We start from the raw sequence: 27,135 nt of genomic DNA on the forward strand, positions 1-27,135 counted from the left end.
TATTGTAGGCTAACTTTATGCTGTCAGTGTTTGAAAGAAGTCACTGTCACTGCCATATTAATTTCTATTGTTTTTGTTAACATTATATGTACAATTTATGTTGATTAAAACCTTATATCCTAGGTTTTGCTTTATCATTTCAATCGCTTTTATAAGATCTGTAAAAAAGTTTTCTATAAGTGTTTTACGAAAAACTTACCGTTTTCCGGTTATTCAACATCATATGTTTAATTTTGTATTCGATGAATAAAAGTCTACATTGAAACGGGCATAACTTTGTTAATACTAAGTATACGGTGACAATGAAAAATGGGTCTCTTTGTTTTATAAACTCCATTTTATATCCAAACAGTTTTCCCAATAGAGCTTAAATTTTTGGAAAAAACCGCTTAAGAATATGCTGTTTTAAAGTATAATTTGGGAACATTTAGTCACGAATAACTTCTAAAATATTGACGTTTCGAAAAGCTCTACAGAACATTTTTGTCTTAAAATTTACTCATCTCGCGACTACCATAGTTTTTTTTAAAAAAATTTTCCACATCACGAGTTAGGGTGTTAGCCACGTACAGAGGAAATAAGCATATTGGCATAGGGTAGATTTTGATCTCTGAGCAATTCTCCACCTACTGTCAAAATTTCAAGCAAATCGATGCATATAAAAAAATTCAGAGCTTTTCTATTATTTTTACCATCATATACCGGACTATTAAGATTAAGTTAAGTAATGGTTTTAAGTATCTGATCGGTATTACAGAATATTAGCGAGTTAGAGCGAGATGGATGAAATAAAAGGTGGTGACTGGTGTGTTATTTAACAGATAGATTCCAATAAAACTGAAAGAAAAATTCTATAAAACTGGCAGAAAACTAGGCATAAAATACGGAACTGAATTGTGGGCAGTTAAAAAGAAAGAGAAACAACGAATGAGTGGAGTAACAAAAGAAAGGAGAGTAAGGATTAATAGATTAGGGAAAGCCTAGGTGTGGCACCAATTAATATTAAAATGATAGAGCGTACGTTAAAATAATATGGGCATGTTAAGCGTTAATGTGATATACCCAATATAAGGAATTGCCAATTTACAAGTTCTTGGAAGCAATACGAGAGCAAAACCAAAGAAGATTTGAAGGGAGATGCTTAGGCAGGATTTATATAATAAGAGAGAAATTCATAAAGTAATATAATTGGAGAAGCCTGTATAGGTTAAAAGGACCACAACTAAAGACACAAATGTTTATTTCACAAATTTAATACATTACAAAAATATTATATTATAAATAAAGGATTTAAAATTATATTATCACAAACATCTTTTTAGGTTGTATTTACTGTAATTGAATTAAATTTCTTAGCCTCTAGTTTCTTTAATACACTTGGCCAGATTATACGCCTTAATTTTAAGATTATCACCTTTTAAGTCTTTACAGTTATCGAAGATTTTTTGAGATAAAGCGTCATCCAAATTCCATAGTTTTGTATCAGACTTAAAGACATTTTCATTAATGCTACCGTCCTCATTCATAAGACCAATTTTCTTGTTTACACATAAAATTGCTGCACCTAACTTTTCTTTGTCTACTTCACTTTGAAAGAGATCCTTATTCAAAGAGCAGTCTTTTGCGGCTGCTTTGATATCATCGTGGCGATCACCTGCCTAAAATTAAAATTTATTAAAGAAATATTGTTTTGTTTATAGACAGAAACTGATATTTTACTAATAGTCCAGGCCTGATCTGTTTTGAATTGGACATTTTCCATAGGAGTCTATTTTTTTGCTGGAATCACTTCACTTTTATTAAAAAAAAATCTGAAAAAAAAAATCGAAAATATTTGTTTTTTGTGTCCATATTTTTGCCTCGGGAGATACTACTACAAAAAAACTGAACTAATAGAGGATAAAAGTCTATCTATCTACAGATTTAAAATATAATATTTACTGTTGTACTGATGATCCTGTATTGCGCGACCTTCAAAATATCGAACTCTGTTTTCTGCCAGAAAACACAATGAGTGTCCTTCAGCCTATAGACCAAAGTGTCATCAAGAGTTTTGAAAAGCCATAACAAGAGACGACTTTTGATGGAATTGGTTGAGAATAATGAAGATCTTAAACTAAACATTCTTGACACCATCCTAATGATTAGTAAATCCTGGGACGACGTGACGAGTAATACAATAAAACATTCCTTCAAACACACAGGATGGCTGGATCAAGGATTGACTGATGATGAAGATGACCTGCCATTAGATGTTTGGGCCAGACAGTTTGAACTTACTATCACCTACGGACCAGAAGAGCTAACAGATTTTAAAGAAGTTGATGAAAATGTAGCTACAACATCTGGACTTTCTGACTAGGACATCCTGCAAGCAGTTTGTGTAGAAGAAGAAAGTTCTGTGGAAAGGGAAAAGAAGACAGACCAAGATGACAGATTTTTTGGTAATGTAGGCTAAATATATTTAACAGTAGCATATTATTTTTTTTATTGTACAGTACACATGTTTTAATTGTACAGTCATTTTTTATACTGTATTGCTTATATTATTCGTTAATAAATCTATGTGGAATACAATGTTAATTCATTTATATTCGTTTTGATAATTTTTTTAATTTAAAATATTTTATTTAGTACAGTATTATTAATATTACAGTACCGAATTAGGCCACTCTCTGTATAAAGATCTCTCCTTATAACGATGAAAATTCCTGGTCCCTTGCATATCGTTATAGAGAGAGAGGAGTGTATATATATATATATATATATATATATATATATATATATATATATCAAAAAAGACAGACCCATAAGTCTACTACCAATCGTATACAAGATATTCACAAAGATCATCAACAACAGATTAACAAACGCATTAGATGCTGCACAGCCAAGAGAACAAGCTGGCTTCAGAAGTGGATTCAGTACCATAGATCATATTTATACACTTCGAGAACTAATGAGTAGAGCTAAAGAATATGAAATACCGCTAGCATTAACCTTCATAGATTTCGAGAAGGATTTCAATTCTATATATCCCAAGGCAGTAATAGAAGCTTTGAGCAATCGAGGCATTGACAAACCGTATATAGAAACTTTAGCAAGTATATACAGACAAGCAAAAGGTAAGGTAAAAATTTATGAAAACACTCCAGAATGTCCCACTACCAGAGCCGTCTGACAAGAGGACGCAATATCACCAAAGCTCTTCACTGCAACTCTAGAAAATATATTCAGAAAAATGAACTAGCAGAACAAAGGAATATCCATTGATGAAGAATACCTCACCTATCTAAGATTTACAGACGACTTCGTTCTGATTGCTAATAATCCTGCAGAACAACAAGAACTTATAAGCGACCTAAATACAACAAGCAATAAATTTGGCCTAAAAATAAACTTGACAAAAACAAAAACCACGTGCAACGAGCTAGTGGATGTCCAAGATGTGCTAATAAACAGCACTGCACTTGAGACAGTAGACGAGTATGTATACCTGGGATAGTTAATACATAAATATGGCTCCTTACTTCCAGAAATCAACAGAAGATTAAAACTAGCTTGGACTTTTTTTGGTAGAAATTCAGTTATATTTAAATCGAAGATGCCAATCCATCTGAAGAAAAAAGCGGTCGATCAGTGTATACTACCAATCATGACATACGGCTGCAAAATTTGGAGACATGAGAAAGAGATAATATCTAAACTCAAACTTAGTCAAAGGTCAATGGAGCGATGCATGCTAGGTATAACAAAGAGATATCAACAAAGAATAGTCTGGATCAGACAGAAAACGAAGGTTACTGATGTAATCCATAGAATTAAATCCTTAAAATGGCAGTGGGCTGGACATTTAGCGAGAAGGACTGACAATAGGTGGTCCACTAGAATTATACTGTGGTATCCAAGAGGCGTCAAGAGACCAACAAGACGTCCAAATTTAAGATAGGACTATGTCATAAGGAAACAAGCCGGTACAACATGGTACAGAAAAGCGAATTTTAGACAATCGTGGGCAGATATGAAGAATGAATATGTAAGGGAGCCTACACCATAATTAATAGAATATGCTGAGATATTATATATATATATATATATATATATATATATATATATATATATATATATATATATATATATATATATATATATATATATGCGTGTGTGTGTATAAATCTTTAATTTAGATTGCACATAATTTAGTTAGTGTGAATAATATTCCGATAAATTGAACAATAAGAAAAATATTTGGGAGGAGCATGTCAAAGAGCACTGTTAGTTAAAAGTTTAGTAAGATTTTTAAGTTTCACAATACTAAGTACTCACCGCAACAGCGACCAAAAACATAAATGCAATTAAATATTTCATATTTGATATTGTGAAAATGTATTAATTACTTAATGATTTCTGCTTTTATACCTTTAAATATGATACCATATCAGTTTAGTTTTTTGACCTTTAGAGTTTATGGGGAAAATGAAAAAAAAACACTATTTTCATTATACAAAATTGCTAAATTATATAAATAGTTTTAAAGTTGGTATGTCAAGGTCTTTTGTTAATGTTTGTTTTTTTTTTCAATAATTAAGATCTTCTTACAACATTTTTTTATAAAATTACAGAAATATTTTAAGTATTAATATTTTGTCTGACCACTATCTAATTATTATTTAATTCTTACTTTAGATTTATTTATTATATTATATTATTAACACTGCCTAGGTTAATTGCGAGGTGGATCGACTAGCTCTGGGATTCCCGAACTCGATCTCGAACACGAATAAAATGTGGAGGATGATTGGTAAAGTTAAAGTAGCCTACCAATTTAAAAACAAAAACTGCTCTAAGCAACAATATGTAGCCTCGGAAACGGATTGTGACTACCAAGATACGGCAAGAAATAAGAAAAAACGAAGAATATCGAAAATATGGAACAAACACCAGATCGCTCAACACAAGAGACCAAGAAATAATCAAAGTGCTGAAACAGAAACTAATAGATGTGTGTGTTTTACAAAAAACAAAAAAGAAAAGATATTGACAAGTAAACATAGGTAAATATATACTAATCTATAGGAGAGTATCAAAAGCAAATAACGTCAAAGAAGGTGTAGCCTTACTAATACACGAAAGATACCAAAAACACATCAAAGAGTCTTAATGTCTTAATATGCATCAGAAAGGATTGTAATAGCAAAGATATCAATGAAAAAGAATATACTGAGAGATTTTAACGCTAAAATAGGCAACAAGTTATGCCCGGAATTTAGTAAAAACATAACGAGAGTATTAGAAACGAAAACGAAGGACTGATTATAAACTTCTGCACGAATAACGAATTAGAATAAAGAACCATAAAGACAAACACAAATATACATTTAATAACACTAGCAGACAAAGATCTTTAATAGATTATGTTATAATATAACCAATAGAGACATACATCCATTTAAAACATTCGACGTAAGATGCCCCAACTCAGAAGATATATGTGGCAACCATAGCCTAGTATTATGTACAATAAGAATCGTCCTGAAATACTTTACGCTCAAGAATGCAGCACAAAAACAAACAAAAATCAGAGTCGAAGGACTAAATACGTAATCCACGAAATCCTTATAAAGAAAAAGAATATCAAAGAAGATTGCTGAGAATAAAATATTAGAAAACGATAACATCGAGCAAAGCCGTAAAAAATTTAAAAATAACATAATTAATGCAGCAACAGAATCACTATATATGGAGAAAGGAAAGTAACAAACACCGACATATCAAAAAAAAATCTCATGGTTGAGAGAGGAAGTGAAGATGGAATGTAAAGACTTTTTACAATATAAAACACAACAAAGACAGCAGTATTATATAGGGTGATTTATAGCATCGAACGGGGGTTATAGTTCTATAGTTCTAGAATTTCAGTACACATTTTTTTTTATCAACCACTTCCGCTGTTATGTCTTCTACTTGTTAGATACCTATTTTTGTAGTGTTGAAGTTACCAATAACCACTAATCAAGAATTCCTATACTGTTGTCTTAAAAGCCAACTTGAACCTAAATCTGAAATACTTGCCAAAATATCCTAAATTTCTTAATTTAGGTTAGATTCACTAGATGGCCAAACTTCTTTTCTATTTACATCTCAATCTGCAGCTACGACTAAAACTTCTAAAATTTTGTATAGCTCATATTAGTTTATAAATTCAGGACATGCACTCTAAAGACTTTGCTTAAATGAACGAAAAGCCTTTGCATATCGGTTTATAGTCATCATCATCATCATATAACGGGGGTCCTATGACGATTGCCGCTTCCCGCATTTCGCCTCCATCTTTTCCTATTTCTCCAATCTCCCTCTTCTAAGCCTCTAGATTGCATTGTTTTTGCAATTTCTCTTCTCCAGGAATTTGGTAATCTTCCCCTTTTCCTTCTTTCTGGCGGAACATACATTAAGGCTTTCTTTGGCCACCGCTCCTCCTCCATTTTCATCACGTGACCATACCATTGTAATTGCCTTCCTTGTATTCTATCTGAAAGAGTATCTCTAATTCCTGTACGGTTTCGTATTTCCTCATTCCTGATTCTTTCCATTCTCGATACTCGACATGACCTTCTAAGATAATCCATTTCCACAACGTCTACTTTATCTCGTTAATTCTTTGTCATCGTCCAACATTCGGCACCATATGTGGTAATTGGTTCTACAATTGCTCTGTATACGCGAAGTTTGGTATGTTTCTTTATTTTATTAGACCACAGTAATGAATTCAGTATTCGGATGCCATTTTTTCCCTTGGGTTATTCGGTTTTGTACATCTATCTTAACTCTGCCATCTGCTGATATGATGCTTCCTAGATATTTATACTGGTTGCAGCCTTTTATGACTGCGTTTTCAAGCCTCAGATCTGTGGTATTTCCTCCAATTTTTAAATATTCTGTTTTGCTTATGTTTACAGTAAGCCCCCATTTGGCATACTCCTCAAATAATTTTCGATTCATATAATTTATATCTTCCTCAGTTCCTTATAGTTGAGACTTAAAAATATCTTTTACACCAAGAATGTCAAATGAAGAATTTCGACAACGAATAAACATTAGTGATCTAATTAAGAAAAACGAGTAACCTGGAATATTTACTAGGAAGCGAAAAATACTGCATCTTGCAATTAGTTCTTAAGAGAAAACTATAACAAAGGAAGTTATAAAAAAAAATTGTGCATGATAAGAAGTATCAGATAATGGAGAATAAAAGTTTTGCCACACTAGTCGCTTATCTCAGTTGTAGAAAAAGAAATACTTTTGGAAAAATAATAATGTTGGTATAATACAAGGCTAAATCGGGCGAAATATAATACACAATTAGGAAATTTAACCTTACGTAGATATAAAGGATGAGAAAATAATATAAATGGTTTATTTCTTAATAAAATGATATAGTAAAATCTCAACATCAAAATATAATTTTATTTAAACAACCAACATAATATAATTTTATCAAGGTTTTTTCGTTCTCAAAGGAAGACTCTGGAAACAAATAAACAAATTAAAAGCAGCTTCTTCGGAAGTTTTTCCATTTTTAGTCCCGCATTTCACAATTACTGCATCCACTTCTTTTTCAGTGGCATACTCGTTTTGAAATATATCTCTTACATTATTTTCGATCATATCTCCATTCTCATTTACCATTCCACTTTTTTTCAATACGCAGAAGAGTGTCGCTCCATCTCTTTGTAGATCCAGTGACTGCTTGACTTGGTTTGGGCCACCAGGTCCAGCACCACAATCTTTCACGGCTTGATGTAGGTCAGTAAATGTATCACCAGCCTAAAAAAGAATATAATACTTTACCTTTTTCGAAAACATCAATGATACGCCCATATAAAAATAATTATACACTAATGACAGTAAACCATGAGATATCAGATATCAACTTTTATTTGTCACTTCATTAATATCAGTGTTAAGAATTACTGGATATTCGTGACTGTCAATATAAACTAACAACACAGTTTATTAGGGTTGCAGTCAGAAAATTGGCCGGGATGTTAATGAAACACTCTTATGACTTTTTGTCTACCTTTCGGAATGGTTTTATTCTTTTTCAAGACACTGTAATAAGAAAAAGTGTAAATATTTATAAAATATCACAAATCTTCAGTGCAAATTACTAGTCGTTGAGATTATTTATAAAAGCATGGACACTCAACATTAATAACACACAGATAAAATATAAAATAGTGGACAAAATACATTTTAAAATTCTTTAAAATTTAGGTACAAATAGTAAAAATTTTGTTGTCATCTTTTACTGGTGTGTTTTAACTCTGGCACATAGAGAACAAAAAGAAAAAATCCTATGATTAAAAAGTAATTAGGTGTACTTAATATCATATTTCTTTTTAAGAAATACTAGAGGCCCATCTTAGGTGATTTTAATTTTTAAACCTGTCTTAATGGTATGCAACATGTTATGCATATAACTGTAATTTTTGTGGGTACGGGTACAGGTAGATATTAATTTTATTTTGGATGTTTTTCCAGTAAGTAACAATAAATGTTGCTCAGTTTATCTATGTCTGACTTTTTATTGATGCAAGATGTACTCGATTTTATGGAACACATTTCCAAGAAAACACGTTTTGAATGGTTCTTTTCCTTTGCCAAAATACAGGAATCCTCGAAATTAAATTCATGTTTCAAAGTTAATGCATGTTTTGTCAATGCACATGCATTTATTTTTTTGGTTTTTATATCGCTACGATGTGAGGTCACCCTACTGTGAAAATTACGAGATGATTCTCCTATATATATTTTGTTACAATTATTACACGGTATAGAATAAACAACATTCGATGACTCCTGTATTGTGAAAGGATCTTTTGTTTTTGTGTATAACTTCGATACCGTTTTCACATTTTTGGTTGTAATTTTTAAATCACTAACATTTTTGAAGATGTTCATTAGCTTCGGTGTCAAAACTGGAATGTAGGGTAGGCAACCATAAGTTATTTTAGATGGTATCACTGATGTGTTCTGTGTCAATGTCAATTGTCGGACCTCATTGTTATGAAAATTTTGGTTGTCAGAAAAATTCGAAGGAAAAGGAGAACCGAAAATGAGTTTATTTAACAGCCCTATAGGATAGGAGTTCTCTTGTAATATAGATCGCAGCTTTTTTAGTCCCTTGTCTCTGAACTCGATGTGTGACAAGTTGATAACCCTAGTTTTCAGGGCCAAAACCAAACTTGTTTTCATCTTGGATGGATGTTGAGGATGAAAGTTTATAAAACGGTTACTTAAACAAGGTTTACGATACCACTCCGTCCTTAGCATGCCATCATTGCCACGATGGATTAGCATGTCTAAAAAAGGAATCATATTATCAGCCTCTCTCTCAACCGAAAACTTTAGGTGTTCACATTGGGAGTTAAAGGTGTTTAACACATCAGTTACTTTGTTTTCAGGGACCGATAAAATCAAATCATCAACATATCGTTTAATAAAAGGTATGTGAAGAGGTATCTTTTCTTTACACGTTGTTATAAGTTCATCCAAAACAAAGTTACATAGTATGGGGGATATTTTGCTGCCCATTGGAGTGCCAAAGATTTGTTTAAAGAAATTGCCATTGAATAAAAAGATGTTAGAGTCAAATATAAATGTTAAAACTCTTATGAAATCATCTAAGCTGATCTTGGTAGGCGGAGAGATGCTGTTCCAGTTATTTTTGATGCTGTTAAGAATAGCATCTAGTGGTAAGTTTGTAAACAGTGACACAACATCTAGACTAATCAGTATATAATTATTCGGAACTTTAACATTGTTAATGAAATTACTAAAAGTGAAAGAATCTCTAATATAGAATTCATTGGATTCGTTATAGGCAATTGTGAGGATATCTGTGAGGTGTTTAGCAAGTTTACTATTAGGAGCATCAATGGAAGAGACAATAGGTCTCATTGAAATAGTGGGTTTGTGAACTTTAGGCAGTGTATAAAACCTGGGTGCAACTGCATTGTAAATTTTTAAGGATTTTGCAACTTCTGTTGTTATGGATTTGGAAGAAGGTAAATCTGACACCAGCTTGTTTGCCTTTTTGTTGGAGGGTGCACACCGGACTGTTCTTAAGTTTATGCGTGTCTATGGAGTGTCTATGCTTTTATAAATAATCTCAACGACTAGTAATTTGCACTGAAGATTTGTGATATTTTATAAATATTTACACTTTTTCTTATTACAGTGTCTTGAAAAAGGAATAAAACCATTCCGAAAGCTAGACAAAAAGTCATAAGAGTGTTTCATTAACATCCCGGACAATTTTCTGACTGCAACCCTAATAAACTGTGTTGTTAGTATATATATATATATATATATATATATATATATATATATATATATATATATATATACATTGTTGTGATCTGCTTTATGATGTTTTATTATTAATTAACACTAATTTAATTAATCCAATTATTTAATTAATTAATTCACTAATTTATGCAGAGTCATACAAATAAATTACTATTAAAAATTCTCAGGGTGCCTTTTTAATTTTACTTTAATCAGTTTACTTTATATATCTCTTCTAGTGGGTTCAGTATCTCCTAGTTGCTCATAATCGGGATAGAACAGGAAACGGAACTAACATTAAAACAACATAAATATGCACACAAATTATTATTTATTTTCAATAAGCAATACGATGAATATTAATAAATAACTTTTGTGGGCAATTATCTTTCCCAACAAAACTCCTATACTCTAAATTTAATTTTAATTACAAACTATCTATTGATCTGTTTTATAATAATATCTACTAAAAAAAATGACCACATAAAAATATAATTTATTCAAAAAAAAAAATAACTCTTTGAAACTTGGAATCTTAGTTCATATGCTTATATTTGATTTTATCTTTAGAATATCTTAAAATTTTCTTTCATTCAAATTATTTGACTGACCTTTATTTTTTTTTACACCAATGATGTCTCCTCTCGATCAAACCACAGTTCCTTCCTTGATTGATTATGTCCGGCTACCATCAAATCTTTCCCGTTCTCAGCATCGATCCAAACTGCATACCAGCAAACTACTCCTCCGAAAACACAAGCCCAAGCCTCTTTTGACCGGTACTCTTTATTCACAAATTCTCCTTTCATTCTCAATTATATCTCGAGGACTATGCAGACTCAAAAGAGGTATTAATCTTCTCGATTTTGATCTGCTCTCAGCTTCCACCTTTTTCACTAACAAACGAAAACACTGGTACTCAGATTGACTACACGAAAACACGTCTTCTCTTCTGGTCTGCCGGTAACATATTAATTCTTTCAATCTCTCCCAGACAACCTTCTCAACTCTCTCATTCCCACAACAATTTTGCCTTTTTCAACAGAAATAAGTTTCCAAAATCTTGTTATCTCATATCTAAATCTAATTCTTATTTACTTTCGAAAAATGCCCACCGCAAAATACAATTACAAGTTTATTCCTAAATCTATAATTATACGGGTTCTATTGTCCTTTCACTATTCACTCAGTCTTTCACGGAAAAACTCGTCAGGTTCCCGTCACGGAACAATGTTTTCTCTTATTCTAACTATTACAAATAAGTACAGGGTTGTATTTTAACTTATATGCCCGCGGTATATTAAAATAATAAAAAAACTCTTTATTCTATTTCTGATCGATAAACTGATCCATAACAATATATATATATATATACATATTTTACAATAACTGTTTGTTCCTTATCTTGTACATTTTAGAATCTTGACAAAGGCAAGGGTTTCCTGCAATTTACGAACTCATTTTCAGGTGCAGGCGGAGACATCTACTCTTCATCGCGCGATTTGTGCAGTAGATGACACAACACCGATCAAACTGAGGGAACAAGAAATGCGCATATACCATCTTACTAAGAACGAAAAAATGCGCATCTGGATGGGTAAACCTCTGCACGGGCGACATCCGAATGAAGTCAGTCAAGACTATGTCGACAATATAGCGTCGAACTATTGGCTGACATCAGGAAAGATGTTCCCTGAAACAGAAGGTTCATTACTCGCCATTCAGGATCAGGTTATACCAACCAAAAATTACCTGAAATATATCGTCAAACACCCTCAGGTCCAAAACGACAAATGCCGATATGGATGTCAAGCCCAAGAAACTATCCAACATCTTACCGGGATCTGCTAGACATTTGCTGCAACTGAATATAAGGAACGGCATGACTCAGTAGGGAAGATCCTCCATCAAGAGATAGCTTTTAAACTGGGACTTCTACAAACAAACCATCTCCCACATTATCAATACGTTCCTGAAAGTATGCTTGAGAATGACAACTACAAGCTATATTGGGATCGCACTGTGCTCACAGACCAAACTGTAGCACATAATAGACCAGATCTCGTGCTAGTTAATAAACTAACAAGACAAAAAACACTAATCGATGTGGCGATACCTAACAACAATAATCTGCGTGTTAAGTATAACGAAATTATCGCCAAGTACAGAAATCTGGAAATACAAATAAGGAGACAATGGAGAATGGAAAGTACCCAGACGATATCTATTATTCTTTATACCACTGGAGTCATCCCGAAGAACCTCCTAGAAAACATAAAATAGCTGGGTCTAAATGAACATGTATATAAGATCATGCAGAAAGCTGTGCTACTTTCGACGTCCAGATGTGTGCGAAAATTTTTGGGAGATAAACCGACGTACCAAGTCACCTAGGACTCGCTAACATGGAAAGAGTCTCACCAGAGCTCAATCCTTTTCATACCGTAGGTATCTGGGATGAGTGAATGTTCCCCTTATAGGGAGTGTGAGCCGTATGGCTAAATCTGGATAATAATAATAATAATAATGTTTATTGTTGACTACAAGAAGGCTTTTGATTCAGTACCGCATGAATGGCTTATAGATATATTGAAAATATATAAAGTCGATGATAATCTCGTGACCTTTTTGAAGCATACAATGGCAGAGTGGAAGACTAAAATTCACCTTCAAATACCTGATGAAACCAATATCGAAACTGAAGATATCCCTATTAACCGAAGCCTTTTCCAGGGAGACTCGTTAAGTTCACTTTGGTTCTGCCTAGCAATGAACCCACTATCTTAGCTGCTGAACTCCAGTGACGCAGGATTTGGCATCAAAAATAACAACACTGTTGTGGCGGAGCTTAATCATCTATTGTATATGGATGATTTGAAATTAATGGCTTCCACTCGAAACCACCTAGATCAGATGCTAAAAACTGTGGAAACTTTCTCAAATGATATTAGTATGCACATTGGACTAGACAAGTGCCGTATACTAAATATAGTGAGAGGAAAGGTTCATCCCGGAGGTTTCGATATGCAAGATGGCCAAAACATCGAGGCAATGGGTAAAAATGATATGTACAAATATCTCGGAGTACAGCAAGCGTGAAAAATTGACCATAAGCTAATGAAAACCGAACTAACTTCCGAGTTTGTACGAAGAGTAAGACAACTAAATCGGTCATATCTTAATAGTAAAAATTTGTTTAAGGCATTAAATACATACGCCTATTCCGCGCTGAGCTACTCATTTGGTATTATAAAGTGGTCAAAAACGGATATAGAGAGTCTTCAGCAGAAAGTAAGAACACTTCTCACAAAGGCGCAAAAACACCATCCATGCAGTGCAGTAGAGAGAACAACATTACCGCGATATCAAGGGGGAAGAGGACTTATGGACATAGGTGAGCAATTGGATAAACAGGTTGCTAATTTAAGAACTTATTTTCAGGTGCAGGCTGAGACATCTACCTTACATCGAGCAATTTGCTCAGTAGATGATACAACGCCACTAAAACTGAGGGAACAAGAAATGCGCATAAACCATCTGACTAAGCAAGAAAAAATGCGCACCTGGATGAGTAAACCTCTGCATGGGTGACATCTCAATGAGATCAGCCAAGAATATGTCGACAATACAGCGTCGAACTATTGGTTGACATCAGGAAAGATGTTTCCCGAGACTGAGGGCTTTCTACTTGCCATTCAGGTTTAGGTTATTCCAACTAAAAATTACCTGAAATATATTGTTAAAGATCCTCAAGTCCAAAATGACAAATGCCGATATGGATACCAAGCCCAAGAAACCATCCAACATCTTACCGGGGGCTGCCAGGCGTTTGTCGGAACTGATATAACTATAAAGAACGCCATGACTCAGTAGGAAAGATTATCCACCAAAAACTAGCTGACAGAATGCTTAAAAATGACAACTACAAGCTATACTGGGACCGCACTGTGCTCACAGACCAACCAGTGGCACATAATAGACCGGATCTCATACTAGTTAATAAATTTACCAGGCAAACAACACTTATTGATGTGGCGATACCTAACACCAATAATTTGCGTGTTAAATTCAACGAAAAGATCGCCAAGTATAGAGATTTAGAAGTAAAAATCAGGAGACAATGGAGAATGGAAAGTGTCCAGACAGTACCTATTATTCTATCTACTACTGGTGTTATTCCCAAAAATCTCCTAGCGAACATCAAACAGCTGGGTCTAAATGAACATCTTTATAAGGCCATGCAGAAAGCTGTACTCCTCGCGACGTCCAAATGTGTACGAAAATTTTTGGGAGATATTCCAGCAAACTAAGTCACCTAGGGCTCGATAACACGGAAAGAGTCCCACCAGAGCTCAATCCTTTTGATATTGTAGGTATCTGGGATGAGTGAATTTTCCCCTTAGAGGGAGTGTGAGCCGTATGGCTAAATCTGGATGTTTATTGATTTCAATATACAAAAAAAAAGTATAATTAGTAGTTTTTTTTACATACATATTAAATTTACATTTGTCACTTAAAAATCAAAAAAACATTTACTCATTACCCGTTAAAACCTATTTGTCGAACACGAGAATAGTGTGTGACGACATTTAATTATATTTATTTATTTGTATAATAATCTACAAACATTGTGTAGTATGTATATTACATGTATTTAATTTTTTTATATTTATACGAAACAATATAAAAAATCATTCTATTGCAAATATTCTCAGATATTAGTCAGATTGAAAAGTGTACGCACAAACATACGATCTAGACTTAACACATACTTTTTAAATATAGATTTTACCATATTTATTGAATTAAGAGTATTAATATATATTTTATACATGTTGGGAAAGTGATTAAATATTTTTGGAGCAAGATACATAGCAGATCTCTGTCCTATTGATTTTTTGATATTTCCCAATTGAACACGTTGATTGGTTTTAGTGTGTCTCGTAGTGAGGGGGTAAGGTACGCAGAATATGCTTATGATTGTAGGTGTACAGTAGCAGGGAATACATATAAAGTTGCCTCGTATCCATTACGTTAGTATCACAGAATAATAAATGAGAGGAGTATGTAATTTTTTTATTAATTATTATTTTCAATATTTTTTTTTTGTAATATGTCGACTTTCTTTAATTAAGTCTTTTGTACACCGCCCCACCCAAGAATTCCATATCTACTTCTAGACTCAACTAGTGCATAATATAATATTTTTAAATTTGAAATCTATTTTAGATTTGAGAAATTTAAAGTTTGGAACTAAAGCTCTTAAACACTTTGTTATTTCATCTATCTGGACATCCCATCTTAAATGAGAGTCGATTTTTATTCCAAGATATTTTATAGTGTTACTTGATTTTATAATCACGTTTTCCTTCGTGTTGCTAATTATTATAGAAGTATAAGAAGGTAGTGTTACTTTGTAACAGCAAAACGGAACAAAAAACGTTTTTTCATAATTCATGGTTAAACCCTTATAACTAAACCATTTTATTAGTTTGAGCATATCTAGCTTAATTTTATTCTTTAAATGTTCCCAATTGTCTGCGCTATATAAAATTGCGGTATGATCGGCAAAACTTACTATCTTCCCCTCAGTATTGAGATTATATAGATCTTTGACATGGATATTGAATAGTAGTGGTCCTAATACTGTGAAGTTTTTTGCTGTATATATTATTTATCCTAACAACTTGTTGTCTGTTGTCCAAGTAAGACTTCAGTAAATTATGAGCAGTGCCTCGTATTCCATTATTTTCTAGTGCTTCTAGTAGTTTTGGATGGCTTACAGTATCAAATGCTTTTGCCAGGTCTAGAAACACACAAGCAGTAGGTTGGCTATTGTCGATTCGATTGTATATTTCATTGGTGATTTTTATTATTGCATCATTTGTCGATAAACCTTCACGGAATCCAAACTGTGAAGACGATAATATGCTGTGTTTATCAAAGAAAGATGTTAATATGATTTTAAGACATTTTTCAAAGATTTTTGTTAAAGTGGTGAATAGTGAGATTGGTCTGTAGTTTGACAAACTTAGTTTATCTCCTTTCTTGTATATAGGAATTACAACTGTTTCCTTAAATTTGTCTGGACATTGACCAGATTTAAATAATAAATTTATTAGTTCCACCAACGGTTTGATGATTTGTTTATCTATAATTTTTATTGTTTCTGCTCTAATGTTGTCAATACCGGGTAATTTTTTTCTTCTTAAGTGTTTTAATAATTCCCTCAATTTCACTTTCAGAGACCGGTCTTAAATACATAGAATGCATCACGCTGTTGTATTGTGGTGTTATATTCTTGGCATAAGTTTCTCCAATTTCTGTAAAATAACGAGCAAACGAATTGGAGATAGTTTCACCATCTGTTACAGTAGTTCCTTCTTGCGTAACTATTTCTTTAATATTTTTTTCGGTTTCTTTACCTGTCAAATTTTTAACAATATTCCACAGTTTTTTTTTAACCTAGTATGTCCGAGTCTGAGGCGCGTTACTATTATTTCTTGGCTTCGTGATGTAGGTAACACATTTCATGTCTATAATCTGGGTTTCACTTGTTTTAATTTTGAGTTCGACACATTCCATTTATTTTTCCACGCACCTATGATTGATTTTTTTATATAAGCTTTTATATCCGTTGATACCGATGTGTTTAAGATTTCGGAAACGTCACTCACTATCGCGTCTTTCGCACTATGGTCAGCAGTTTCGTTGCCTTTTATTCCTATATGGGATGGGATCCAGATGAAATTTATCTCATTATGATTGATATAAGCCTGAAGAAGGACCGTTTTAATTTTTTTTTTAAAAGCGGGTTTTTTGGATACAGTTGTCGGATGCTCTGTATGGCACTAAGTGAGTCTGTTAAGATAATATATTTTCAGTTTGTTGTCAGATTGATTAGTTCTATGGCGCGATAAAGAGCATACAGTTCAGCTGTATACATAGTACTAACATTAGATAGTTTGAATTTAAGGACCTTTTCTGGAGTTACTACAGACGCTTCCACACCTGCAGATGATTTTGAGCCATTACTGTATATCTGGGTATGATTTTTGTAACGACTAAGTATTTTTTTTAAATGGGAAATGACGTAAGTTTAAAGTTATATGATGGTATGTTTTGAATCCAAGATGGAGTATGGTCATATGTGTATGGAAGACATTCAGGTATGACAATATCAAACAGATGCAAGCGGTCTTTTATTCTTTTATAGAAAGGTCTAACAGAACGGTGATTTGCATTGAAGTTTGGCAAATTGGAAAATTACATTATCCCTAATTTTTGTTGCATATGTTAGACTAAGGTAAGCTCTTCTATCATTTAACGACAATTCATTTGCGTTGTGTTGTGAATAGTGTCGAGCTTTTTAAGTACTGATTTCAATGTATCAATATTCCAATACGGAAGAAGGCTTTATGTACACTGCTTTCTAGGTCTATAATATTGTTTAGAGTTGATCTATTGTGTCGGAAACCACTTTGTTTTGAAATAATAATATTTCTATCTTCAAGTGTCCAGAGGAGACGACGGTTGACCATTTTTTCTAACAGTTTCCATGCAGTACTGTTAGTGCAGTTGGTCTATAAGACTCAGGATCTCTTTTGGGACATTTTGGTTTTAATATTGGTATTATAATAGAATATCTCCACGCTGTTGGAAATTTCTGTTCTGTCCAAATAATATTAAATATGTTAAGAAGATGATTGTGTGCATTCCCAGGTAAATGCTTAAGAAAAACCATTAGGATATTATCTGGACCCTCACTAGTCTTTAACTTTAAATGAGTTTAATGCATCTTTGTATTCATTTATATTAAATTTGGAGTTTAAAGCATATGTGTCATCTTCAAATAGTATAATTACATTGCATTCTTCGTTCTGTTTAAAGTTGATAAAATTATTATTATAATTGCTTGTATTAGATCTATTTTTATACGTATTAGCAAATTCTTCTCCTATTTCTAGGTCATCTGTGATTATTCTATTATCTCTCTTTAGTTGAGTGATTTTGTTATAAGCTGGTATTCCAGATATTTTTTTAACATTCTTTCACATTTCAGACATAGGGGTCCTACTGTTTATACTGGACACAAATTGAGCCCACGAAGTTTTTTTTGAAGTTTTTATTGTTAACTGAGCTTTAGCTTTAAGTTTTTAAAATTCTATTTTATTGTTAAGTGTTTTATGTCTTTTGTATTTGTTAAAGGCTGTTTTGGAAGCTTCGATAGATGCCTTGTTCATTGTTCGTTCCACCAAGGAACTGGTTTATGTTTTGTAACAAGTGCAGTTTTTTTAATGGTTACCTCCGCTACATCTAAGATGATGCTAAAGAAGGTTTCAATGTCTGTGTCAATATTGTTGGATATTTTACAGTTTGTAACATGTTTTTGTATGATATCTTCAAATAATGTCCAATTTGCTTCCGTCGTTTTCCACTTAGAGGTGTGCTTTCCATTTTTATGCTTGAACAAGTTATTAGTGATTATTATTGGGCAATGATCGCTGTTATAAGTGTAGTCTAATCTTTCTCATGTCATTAATGCAGAGAAGTTATTATCCGTTATCGTTAAGTCCAAGGGCGTTGATTCGCATGTTTGTATATTGAATCTTGTAGGGCGACCATCGTTCAACAGTGATAAGTTATACTAATCTATGAATTCTTCATCAAAGTCCTTTGTCATCTATCATATGTAGAACCTTAAATACTGTTGTAAGCATTAAAATCACCTGTTAGGTAGACAAATAATATCTGGTAGATACTCTGATTATAGAATTTTTAACATCGGTAAGTTACTATAGTATCCGTTTATATTCCACTGAATAATTGAATTAAACGACGCTATTTTTACTTTTTAGTTCTAAAAAAGTTTTAATTTTATTAAGACTCTGGGTCTGTGTCGTCTTCGGTAGAAGAGAGTTCGTCATTTAGGCGTTTTGTGATTTTTTTTCTAAGTTACTAATCATTGCTAGTAATCTAGTAAAATCATGTGTATAATTAGTTATAGTGGTGATAATATTTGGAGAACCTGGTGCGTTTTCTAACAGATCTATAAATTGGTCGTGATTAATTATATATGGTGGTGAATGTTCATTTATTATTGTTTTTAGGTCAGCATCAGAACTGTTCTTGAGTTTTTGTTGGGTTTTTGTGTAGGTTTCCTAAAATTAATTTCCGTTTGTTTGTCTTTTTCTGACAAAGCTGGTGTATATGTTGGTGAAGGTGATAGAATTTCATCTACGTCACGTTTACGGCTTGTCTGTTGAGTAATATCTAGTGATATAGCGCTGTTATTTTTTGGAGGTGTAATGGTGTTGGTAACTGAGGATTCTTTTGGTTCGACATGTTCAGGATTTGTAGTATTTGTAAAGGAAGTATCATTTTTTCTATGGTGTCTATTTGTGAAGGAGTGTTTAACGATGATGAAATAGTTGGAGGTGTGGGTGATTGTTGAGAGTTTGTGGGATTTTTACTTTACAATTATTAGCATTATGTCCTTGCTGTTTGCAGTTTGCATAACTGATTATCTTGGAATAAGAAAATTCGATAGGATTTGTTATCGTAATTAATTAAAAAAGATTCTGGTAAAGGATTTATAACAGATTTGATAAAAACTTGTCTTCTAAAACTGTAAATATGACTGAATTCCGGTAAGGTAGAGCTAATACGAAGAAAGGTCATTAATGACATTAGCTTGAGACCTAGGTTTTCTAATTCGTGAATAAGAATATCATGGGGAATTAAGGGGCATACATTTGATAGAACTAACCTACCCGCTGGATTAATATATTTTCTAGCTTGAACTGGTCATCATTGAATAGTATTACACTATCATGTACCTGCATAAAGTTATCCACAATTTTTTTGCTCGCTAGATACATGCATACTCGATTATTGGACAGCCTTGAAGGAAATAAGATGTTTTTGGGCTGTATAAGTGCTCCTAGTGGTATGAGGTAGTCCTGTAGGCGTAATCCATCCTTTGAAGAGAAAACGATTGCTTTTTTGGGACTGGGGTATGTATGTTGGCTTAAAACTTTTAAGTAGGATTTCTTCTAATGTTTCTTTTATTGTTATTTTTATTTATACATTTGAAGTAATTTTAATTTTTTTATCGTATTGCTATAACGAACGTGCTTAAGACAATTTAATCTTGACATTCAATATTTCAAATACTTCAATGTCAGTTTTTATTTGTGAAATCTTTTAATTTCTGTGAGTGTTTTTAAATACATTTGTATGCCATTTTTTTGTAATGTTCAAATTGTTTTACAGTTTACTCCTGATGAAGCTATCAAATAAATAGCGAAATATTATGTATCTTAGAAAAATGAAAGATTTTTATTAGAGACCACTTTATACGATAATTCCAACGTATTTATATATATGTATATATATATATATATATTTATATATATATATATATATATATATATATATATATATATATATATATATATATTCGGTCTCTTCACAAACTGCTCTTTACCAGTATAGTACAGTACAAAGTATGTGCTTTTCAGTAAAAACTTTTGAACTTCAGGAAAAGCGCAAAAACATGTAAATTAATATTTAAAGAATAGACATTATGTCATATTTATTGTGGCTGAGAAAGGCACCCCCTCACCCCCGTATCACCCCTTTTATTTTTTTTTTATTAAAATCACACTTTTTTATTTTATATTTTGATTCTAATTTTTGTACTGATATTAAAAATGTACAATACATTCGGCTTAAAGTGATTAGTTTATGACATAAACAACTTTTTATGGTTTACACTTCGCAAGGAAGAATCGAAATTGAAGGTTAAAACTACAAAAATAATAATTGTGCAAGAGATGCTGCTAGAATTTTTAATGAAACTCCACAATCGACAAAAAATTCAGAGTGATTAAACTTATGCAGAAATTTAGAGCAACAGGGCCAGTTTACAATAAAAACATAACGTTTTTTCGTAAATTCGTAAATAATGATGCAATTAAAGTAGCCTTTAAGGACTGATCAATCACAGTCACTGTTAACAATAAGCAGAGCAATAAGTGTTCCACCTTCTACATCCTTCCGAAACTTCCATAAAATTGTTGTGCCAAACAATTGTTTTTGAGGATTGCGTTAAGCAATATTTGCTTTTCCGATGAATGCTCATTTTCATTAAATGCATTGGAGAACAGACATAATTTTCGATACAGAGCTGAGAGTGATTCATATATTGTGCGTGAATTTTACACAGCATCCTCAAAGATTAAGCTTATGGTGAGATATCTTAGGGGATCACATTATCGGACCCCTTTTTATCATTGGAAATTTAAAAGGTGCATCGGTTCTTGAGTTACTTAGGCAAGTGGTTGAAAATAGTAGAAAATGATAATACCTTTTCTGAAGATTTGGTTGTATTTCAACGTGGTGAAGCTCCTCCACACTTTGCTCTACCTGTGCGACAACTTTTAAACGAAACTTTTTCCGCCCATTAGATAGGTAGAAGAGGACAAAAATGATGGATTGGCCACCTAGGTCATCGGATTTAACAGTTATTGTAAATATTTTTGGTGGAGAAATGTTTGTTATAAATGTTTGTAATAAAGTTGTTAAAAAATATTCTTTTTTCCATCCAGTTTTCTTGATTTTATATTTATTTTTGTCATAAACTAATCACTTTAAACTTTATGTGTTATACATTTTTTAAATCAATACCAAGAGAAGAATCCGAATATCAAATAAAAAAAGGTGAAAGTAATTTAAGAAAAAAACTAGGGGACGATTTGGGGAAAATATGACATAATGTCTCCCCCTTCAAATAGTAATGGACGTATTTTTGCCCTTTTCCTAAAAATTATAAGTCAAAAGTTATTTAAGGTAGATAGTTTTATCTGAAAAACACTGTATATGCGACAATGCAATATTTTCATAAAAAATTTGCGTGACTCATTAAACTGATAAGTCGATATTCGCTACACTGTCCGGCATTCCTTTTCTTAAGAATAGTTCTAAATATTAATTCTAACTAGTTCTCTGGTAATTTTGCGCTGCTGTATATCTTGTTAAAGAAGTAGGAGATAAAAACTCTCATTATATAATAGTTGTAACAGTTCTGTAGGTATTTCGTCAGGACTAGAAGCCTTGCTTCATTTCGCTTGGTCCATGGCCATGTGAACTTCTGATATTAGAATCGGTGGGCTGTATCTTGATTTAATGTTATTTTATGGTAGATTCTTTGGTCATCTTTATATAATTCTATTATTTAATTTTTCTATTCGTTACAGTGTTGTTTAATATTACTTAAATCCCAGTATGTAAAATATGGAAATTGTTTATCTCAGCGAGTATCTGTAACCTTAGAAGATCCTCAGGGGTTTCATATTGGACTTATTTCTTATTTGTTAATGATATTTGTTAATGATATATTATCTGTCATTAAAAGTAGTAATATTTTAATATTTGCTGACAACTTTAAATTATTTCGAGTAGTTAATAACAGCCGCCTTGTTGCAAAATGATTTTAAATGTTTAGTCAGTTGGTGTGAGGTAGCTAAATATGCTATACCATATTCCGTTTTAAACAATGGATATACTTAAATATAAAAAACTGTTTTAAAATTCCTTTTGGTAGGTCAAGGGAAATAAATTAAGGGAGTGTAATTATTGTTATAATACAAACGATGTACCTTTAGAGAAACGTAAGAATATTAAAGATTTGGTTATAAATTTTGATTATAAATTAACTATCAAGTATAATTAATTAATTATTAAAGCTTAAACTAAATCATTAAGATATTTGAAATTTATTCTTAAAAATGGTAATCAGTTTTTAGTACAAATTGTAAACATGTTAATCAACAGTATCGAGAGCGTTCAAAATAAATTTTTGAGGATATGCGTTTACACAATTAGTTTCATTAGACAACAGTAATTAATACACACATGTTGATATACTTTTAATACCTAATATCTCGTTACTACATTATTTGAAGCAGATTTGTGTTTTCTTCATAAGATTGTACCCTTCTTCTTTTTCCTCCTTTATATGGGTAATTTTACTTGTACGTTGCCTCTATGTAAGATTATCATCACTTGCGTGGTAGTACCAGTGCTACCAAAATTTCTTCTACCACTTGGTTATTTGTCCCTTGCATTTTAAAAACTCTTGTATCAGCCATTCTACTTATGTGATTATTTTTTTTCTGCTTAGTATCCTGTACATTTATACATCATTTATACCCTGTTCATTACATTTTGTTTTAATCTCATAACTCCTTATTTTATCTCTTAGCGTGTTTCCTGTAATTCTTCTTAGTTTTCCCATTTCTGCTGTTTTTAGCAGCCTCTTATAATAAAGTGACAACTGCTCGTAAACCGCTATAATCTTTCTTGTCGTATAATCCGCGTATTTTCTTGACGTTTCAATTTCCACTTCGGATTTGCGAAGTGGAAATTGAAACGTCAATAAACGAACTTTAACCTTTCATTGTGGCTTATTCCCATTTAAATAGTGATTACTTTAAGAGTTAATCAATTCAAATTAATTTTTTATTAAAAGGTATTAAAATAATAAATTATTGCATTTTTGGATATTTCTGTTACTTACCCATGCTTTAGCACAAATCATAACTAAGATAACAAAACACTTCATGTCTGAACCATAAAAAGCAAAAAAAAATGTTGGTTAACCTTTATATTATATAGAAATTGGTTAGCTGGCCTTCATATAAATACTTTTAAATCAGAAAAAGTTTTTAACTGGATTAATTGGATATTACTTAATATCAACACCGGAACATAAAAATTACCGTAATTTGATATTGTACATACCAAAACAGGCAGAAATAATTTTTAATTTTTGTTTAGAATTACTTTATTATTGAACAGAATATTTACATATTGTACAGAAGCAATATTATTTATGTAATATAACTATTGAGTTAAATTTATATAGGTAAAAATTGTGGTATGTAGTCCTTCCAGTTTCTTCAGATTTACACCTCTAATCATAGATGGAAATCATGACAGATGTTTCACCTCTATTAGCCGCACTTCTACATCTTCCTGAAGCTTTCCTTCCTTTTATAACCTGTTATATGAATAACCTAAGTAATACATGTTTCGTCTTTTAACTATGTGACCCAAATATTAAAATTTCTGAATTCTATAGATTCGTTATTTCATTCGTGTATAATTATGTGCGTTCATTAATTATGCTCAAAGTAGAAGATTTGCTGAACTATGGAAACCCAAAAACAAGTACAACGAAATGGAATTAAACTTTAATAACCAAAAAGAGATACAGTGTGTTCCAACGAAAATTTGACTCCCTCAGAAACCAAGAGTTTCTTAAAAAATTAAAAAAACACATAAATTTGTATTAGGAGGGAGACGAAGTAGTCGACTGGCACATGATGTGAAAGATATTTTTTTTTCTATACACGACACTGTATTTTTTTAAATTTAAGTACTAACTTTGAAGCTAATTTTAGATTTAACTAATTAATTGGTTTAATACCAGTAATAACAAGAAAAACATAAGATTATTTTTTTTCTTTTTGTAAAAATATCACTTTTTCATCCGTGAAATCATTACATATGTAAGATAATGACTAAGAGAGAGACACAAGATATATTTTCTCTCTCGAGAATAAAAATGTTCCTTTTGTATATATATTTAATATTATATATATATATATATATATATATATATATATATATATATATATATATATATAATATATATATATATATTTATATATATATATATATATATATATATATATATATATATATAATATTTATTAATATTATTATTTATGTGATATGTTTCGTATTATTTATTAAATGTTCATAATTATTTTAGTCTTTTGTATTTCAAAATAATAATCTCAATAAATCACTGTATGACCGAGAACTGTCAATTTTGAAATTATACTTCTATACGCGCGTTCGACTTTGGAAATTTGCCCGGGAGTAACAAGCCTCGTTAGGCATTTTAAATTATAAATTAAATCTTGTAAATATCTCAAGAAAGTTCAAATGTGTACTTGTATATACAACAAACAATAATTAAATATTGTATTTGTCAATGTCAGATAATTTGACAGTTGTATCACCAAACAATATTTTTTTTATTAATATTGTTATCATGGTAAATTAAACATATGGGTAAGTAAGTTATGTATACCTATTGTCATTTTTAAATATTGATGAATATTATTTATTTAATATCTTAGCATTTTTAGAATAAGAAACATTTATTTGTTATTACTTCCGCTGATTGATTACTTTATTTTTAATTATTAGCGTACTTATTTACATAAAATGGTAAAGTACACTGTTTCTTTTGTAAACAACTGACCTAAATTTGTTTTAATGGAATCTTAGGTTAGAGTTTTAAAATATTCGAACTAGAATCGTAATACACATCGCTTAATTAGCCGTGATCGTCTAGTGGACTAGTTGTTCGGATCCCACGTTTGTGGCCGTGGTAACCCAGGTTCGAATTCTGGTCACGGCAATAAAAAAAATACACATCAAATCCTAATTTGATATGTATTATGTGATAAATGGTGTACCATTGATGTGTTATTGACTTACACATAGCGATATTTCCTTTTAATTGATTTCTTCTTTTGCTATTGACCAGATCTTATTGCTTTCTGTTGCGGAATTAGTATCGCAATTGGTTTTATTTAATATTATAAAAGCAGCTTGTTTGATTTTGATTTGTTTAACCATCTGTTTCTTTCAGGAATCCATACGAACCGTTCCATTGAATTCTGTGTTAATTTTCTCATGCATGTTTACATATTTGAGGTCTATCCAATTATCTATTTTTAATGTAAGATTAATGTTCACTTATTCTAACATTTAATGGTCTTAAGGTATTGTTTTTTAGAGACCCTGACAAATAGACAAGTTCTGTACGGTTTTTAAAAGGTGCAGGCAGCACTGGTTTAAAAATATAGTAAAAATACAGTGTACAATGACTAACTTGGTTGTTACCACTCGTTGGAATAGGTCCATTTTTCGAGCTGTGAATTTGTATGTTCTCTTAAAAATGTAATCCTTTATCATCAACCTAGTGTCACAATAATTATAATATTTATTACTTTAATTGCTTGTTTCAAGTACTATATCGACGTTTTTACTGAGGATTGTCCGATATGTTTAAAAATATTCTAAAACTTTATAAATCTATTTTGGATAATTTTTAAAAATTTTAATACATTTTATACCTTTCTACTAAAGAAGTTTTTACCATAGAGTAAGTTTTTAAAAATTAAATAATCAACTGCAAACATTGATTGTACATTTTCTCGATTCTTTGAATTACTAGTTGACCTTATGATAACTTTAAGATACTAGAGAAGGTCAAATAATGGAGTTGATACACTTTTTATTCAGAAACACAAGATTTATTAATAAAAAAGGATTTTTATTTAGATTTATGATACAAAATGATATAAATAAGAAATATTGTATTTTTGAATTTTTATTTATTGCAGTCACAGTTTTTTTCCCTATTATTAAATAATTCCAGTATTTCTTATAATCTTTACAAAGTATGACTTATAATAAAAAAACTGGTATATAAATTAAATAATAATTTCTAAGGTAAATAAATATTTATGATCTATTTATGAAAGACATAGAATTAATATTTTTAATAAACTAAAGCGGAAGACTGAGGAATCAATTTATATCTGAGTTGTTCAGCAATTAAAAAATTTTGAAATGAAAAAGGATAAACTAACTGAAATTTTGTAGTCTTATATTAAAGCCAGAGCATTTTTTAATATA

At 31.5% G+C, this 27,135-nt stretch overlaps 2 protein-coding genes across 2 annotated transcripts; both read right to left on the reverse strand.

Moving 5' to 3' along the window:
• Positions 1 to 1,223: 1,223 nt before the first annotated feature.
• On the reverse strand, positions 1,224 to 4,397 carry LOC140439162 (pheromone-binding protein-like). The gene is made up of 2 exons (XM_072528895.1): positions 4,327 to 4,397; positions 1,224 to 1,658 (listed from the first exon to the last, which is right to left on the reverse strand). Exons 1-2 carry the CDS (start codon positions 4,366 to 4,368, stop codon positions 1,353 to 1,355), a joined length of 348 nt encoding a protein of 115 aa, XP_072384996.1. The 5' UTR covers positions 4,369 to 4,397; the 3' UTR covers positions 1,224 to 1,352.
• A 3,047-nt stretch (positions 4,398 to 7,444) lies between these two features.
• LOC140439168 (uncharacterized) lies at positions 7,445 to 24,058 on the reverse strand. Its single transcript, XM_072528908.1, has 2 exons — positions 23,933 to 24,058; positions 7,445 to 7,824 (listed from the first exon to the last, which is right to left on the reverse strand). Exons 1-2 carry the CDS (start codon positions 23,975 to 23,977, stop codon positions 7,495 to 7,497), a joined length of 375 nt encoding a protein of 124 aa, XP_072385009.1. The 5' UTR covers positions 23,978 to 24,058; the 3' UTR covers positions 7,445 to 7,494.
• Between the last annotated feature and the right edge of the window lie 3,077 nt (positions 24,059 to 27,135).

Source organism: Diabrotica undecimpunctata, chromosome 1, assembly GCF_040954645.1.
Source record: "Diabrotica undecimpunctata isolate CICGRU chromosome 1, icDiaUnde3, whole genome shotgun sequence".
NCBI classification, from domain to species: Eukaryota; Metazoa; Arthropoda; class Insecta; order Coleoptera; family Chrysomelidae; genus Diabrotica; species Diabrotica undecimpunctata.

Excerpts from the sequence above, each read along its gene's own strand:
- LOC140439168 (XM_072528908.1), bottom strand. The coding sequence starts at position 23,977 with ATGAAGTGTTTTGTTATCTTAGTTATGATTTGTGCTAAAGCATGG. Across the intron at positions 7,825-23,932 it reads TGATTTGTGCTAAAGCATGG|GCTGGTGATACATTTACTGA; the intron begins GTAAGTAACAGA and ends ATTCTTTTTTAG.
- LOC140439162 (XM_072528895.1), bottom strand. The coding sequence starts at position 4,368 with ATGAAATATTTAATTGCATTTATGTTTTTGGTCGCTGTTGCG. Across the intron at positions 1,659-4,326 it reads TGTTTTTGGTCGCTGTTGCG|GCAGGTGATCGCCACGATGA; the intron begins GTGAGTACTTAG and ends TTTTAATTTTAG.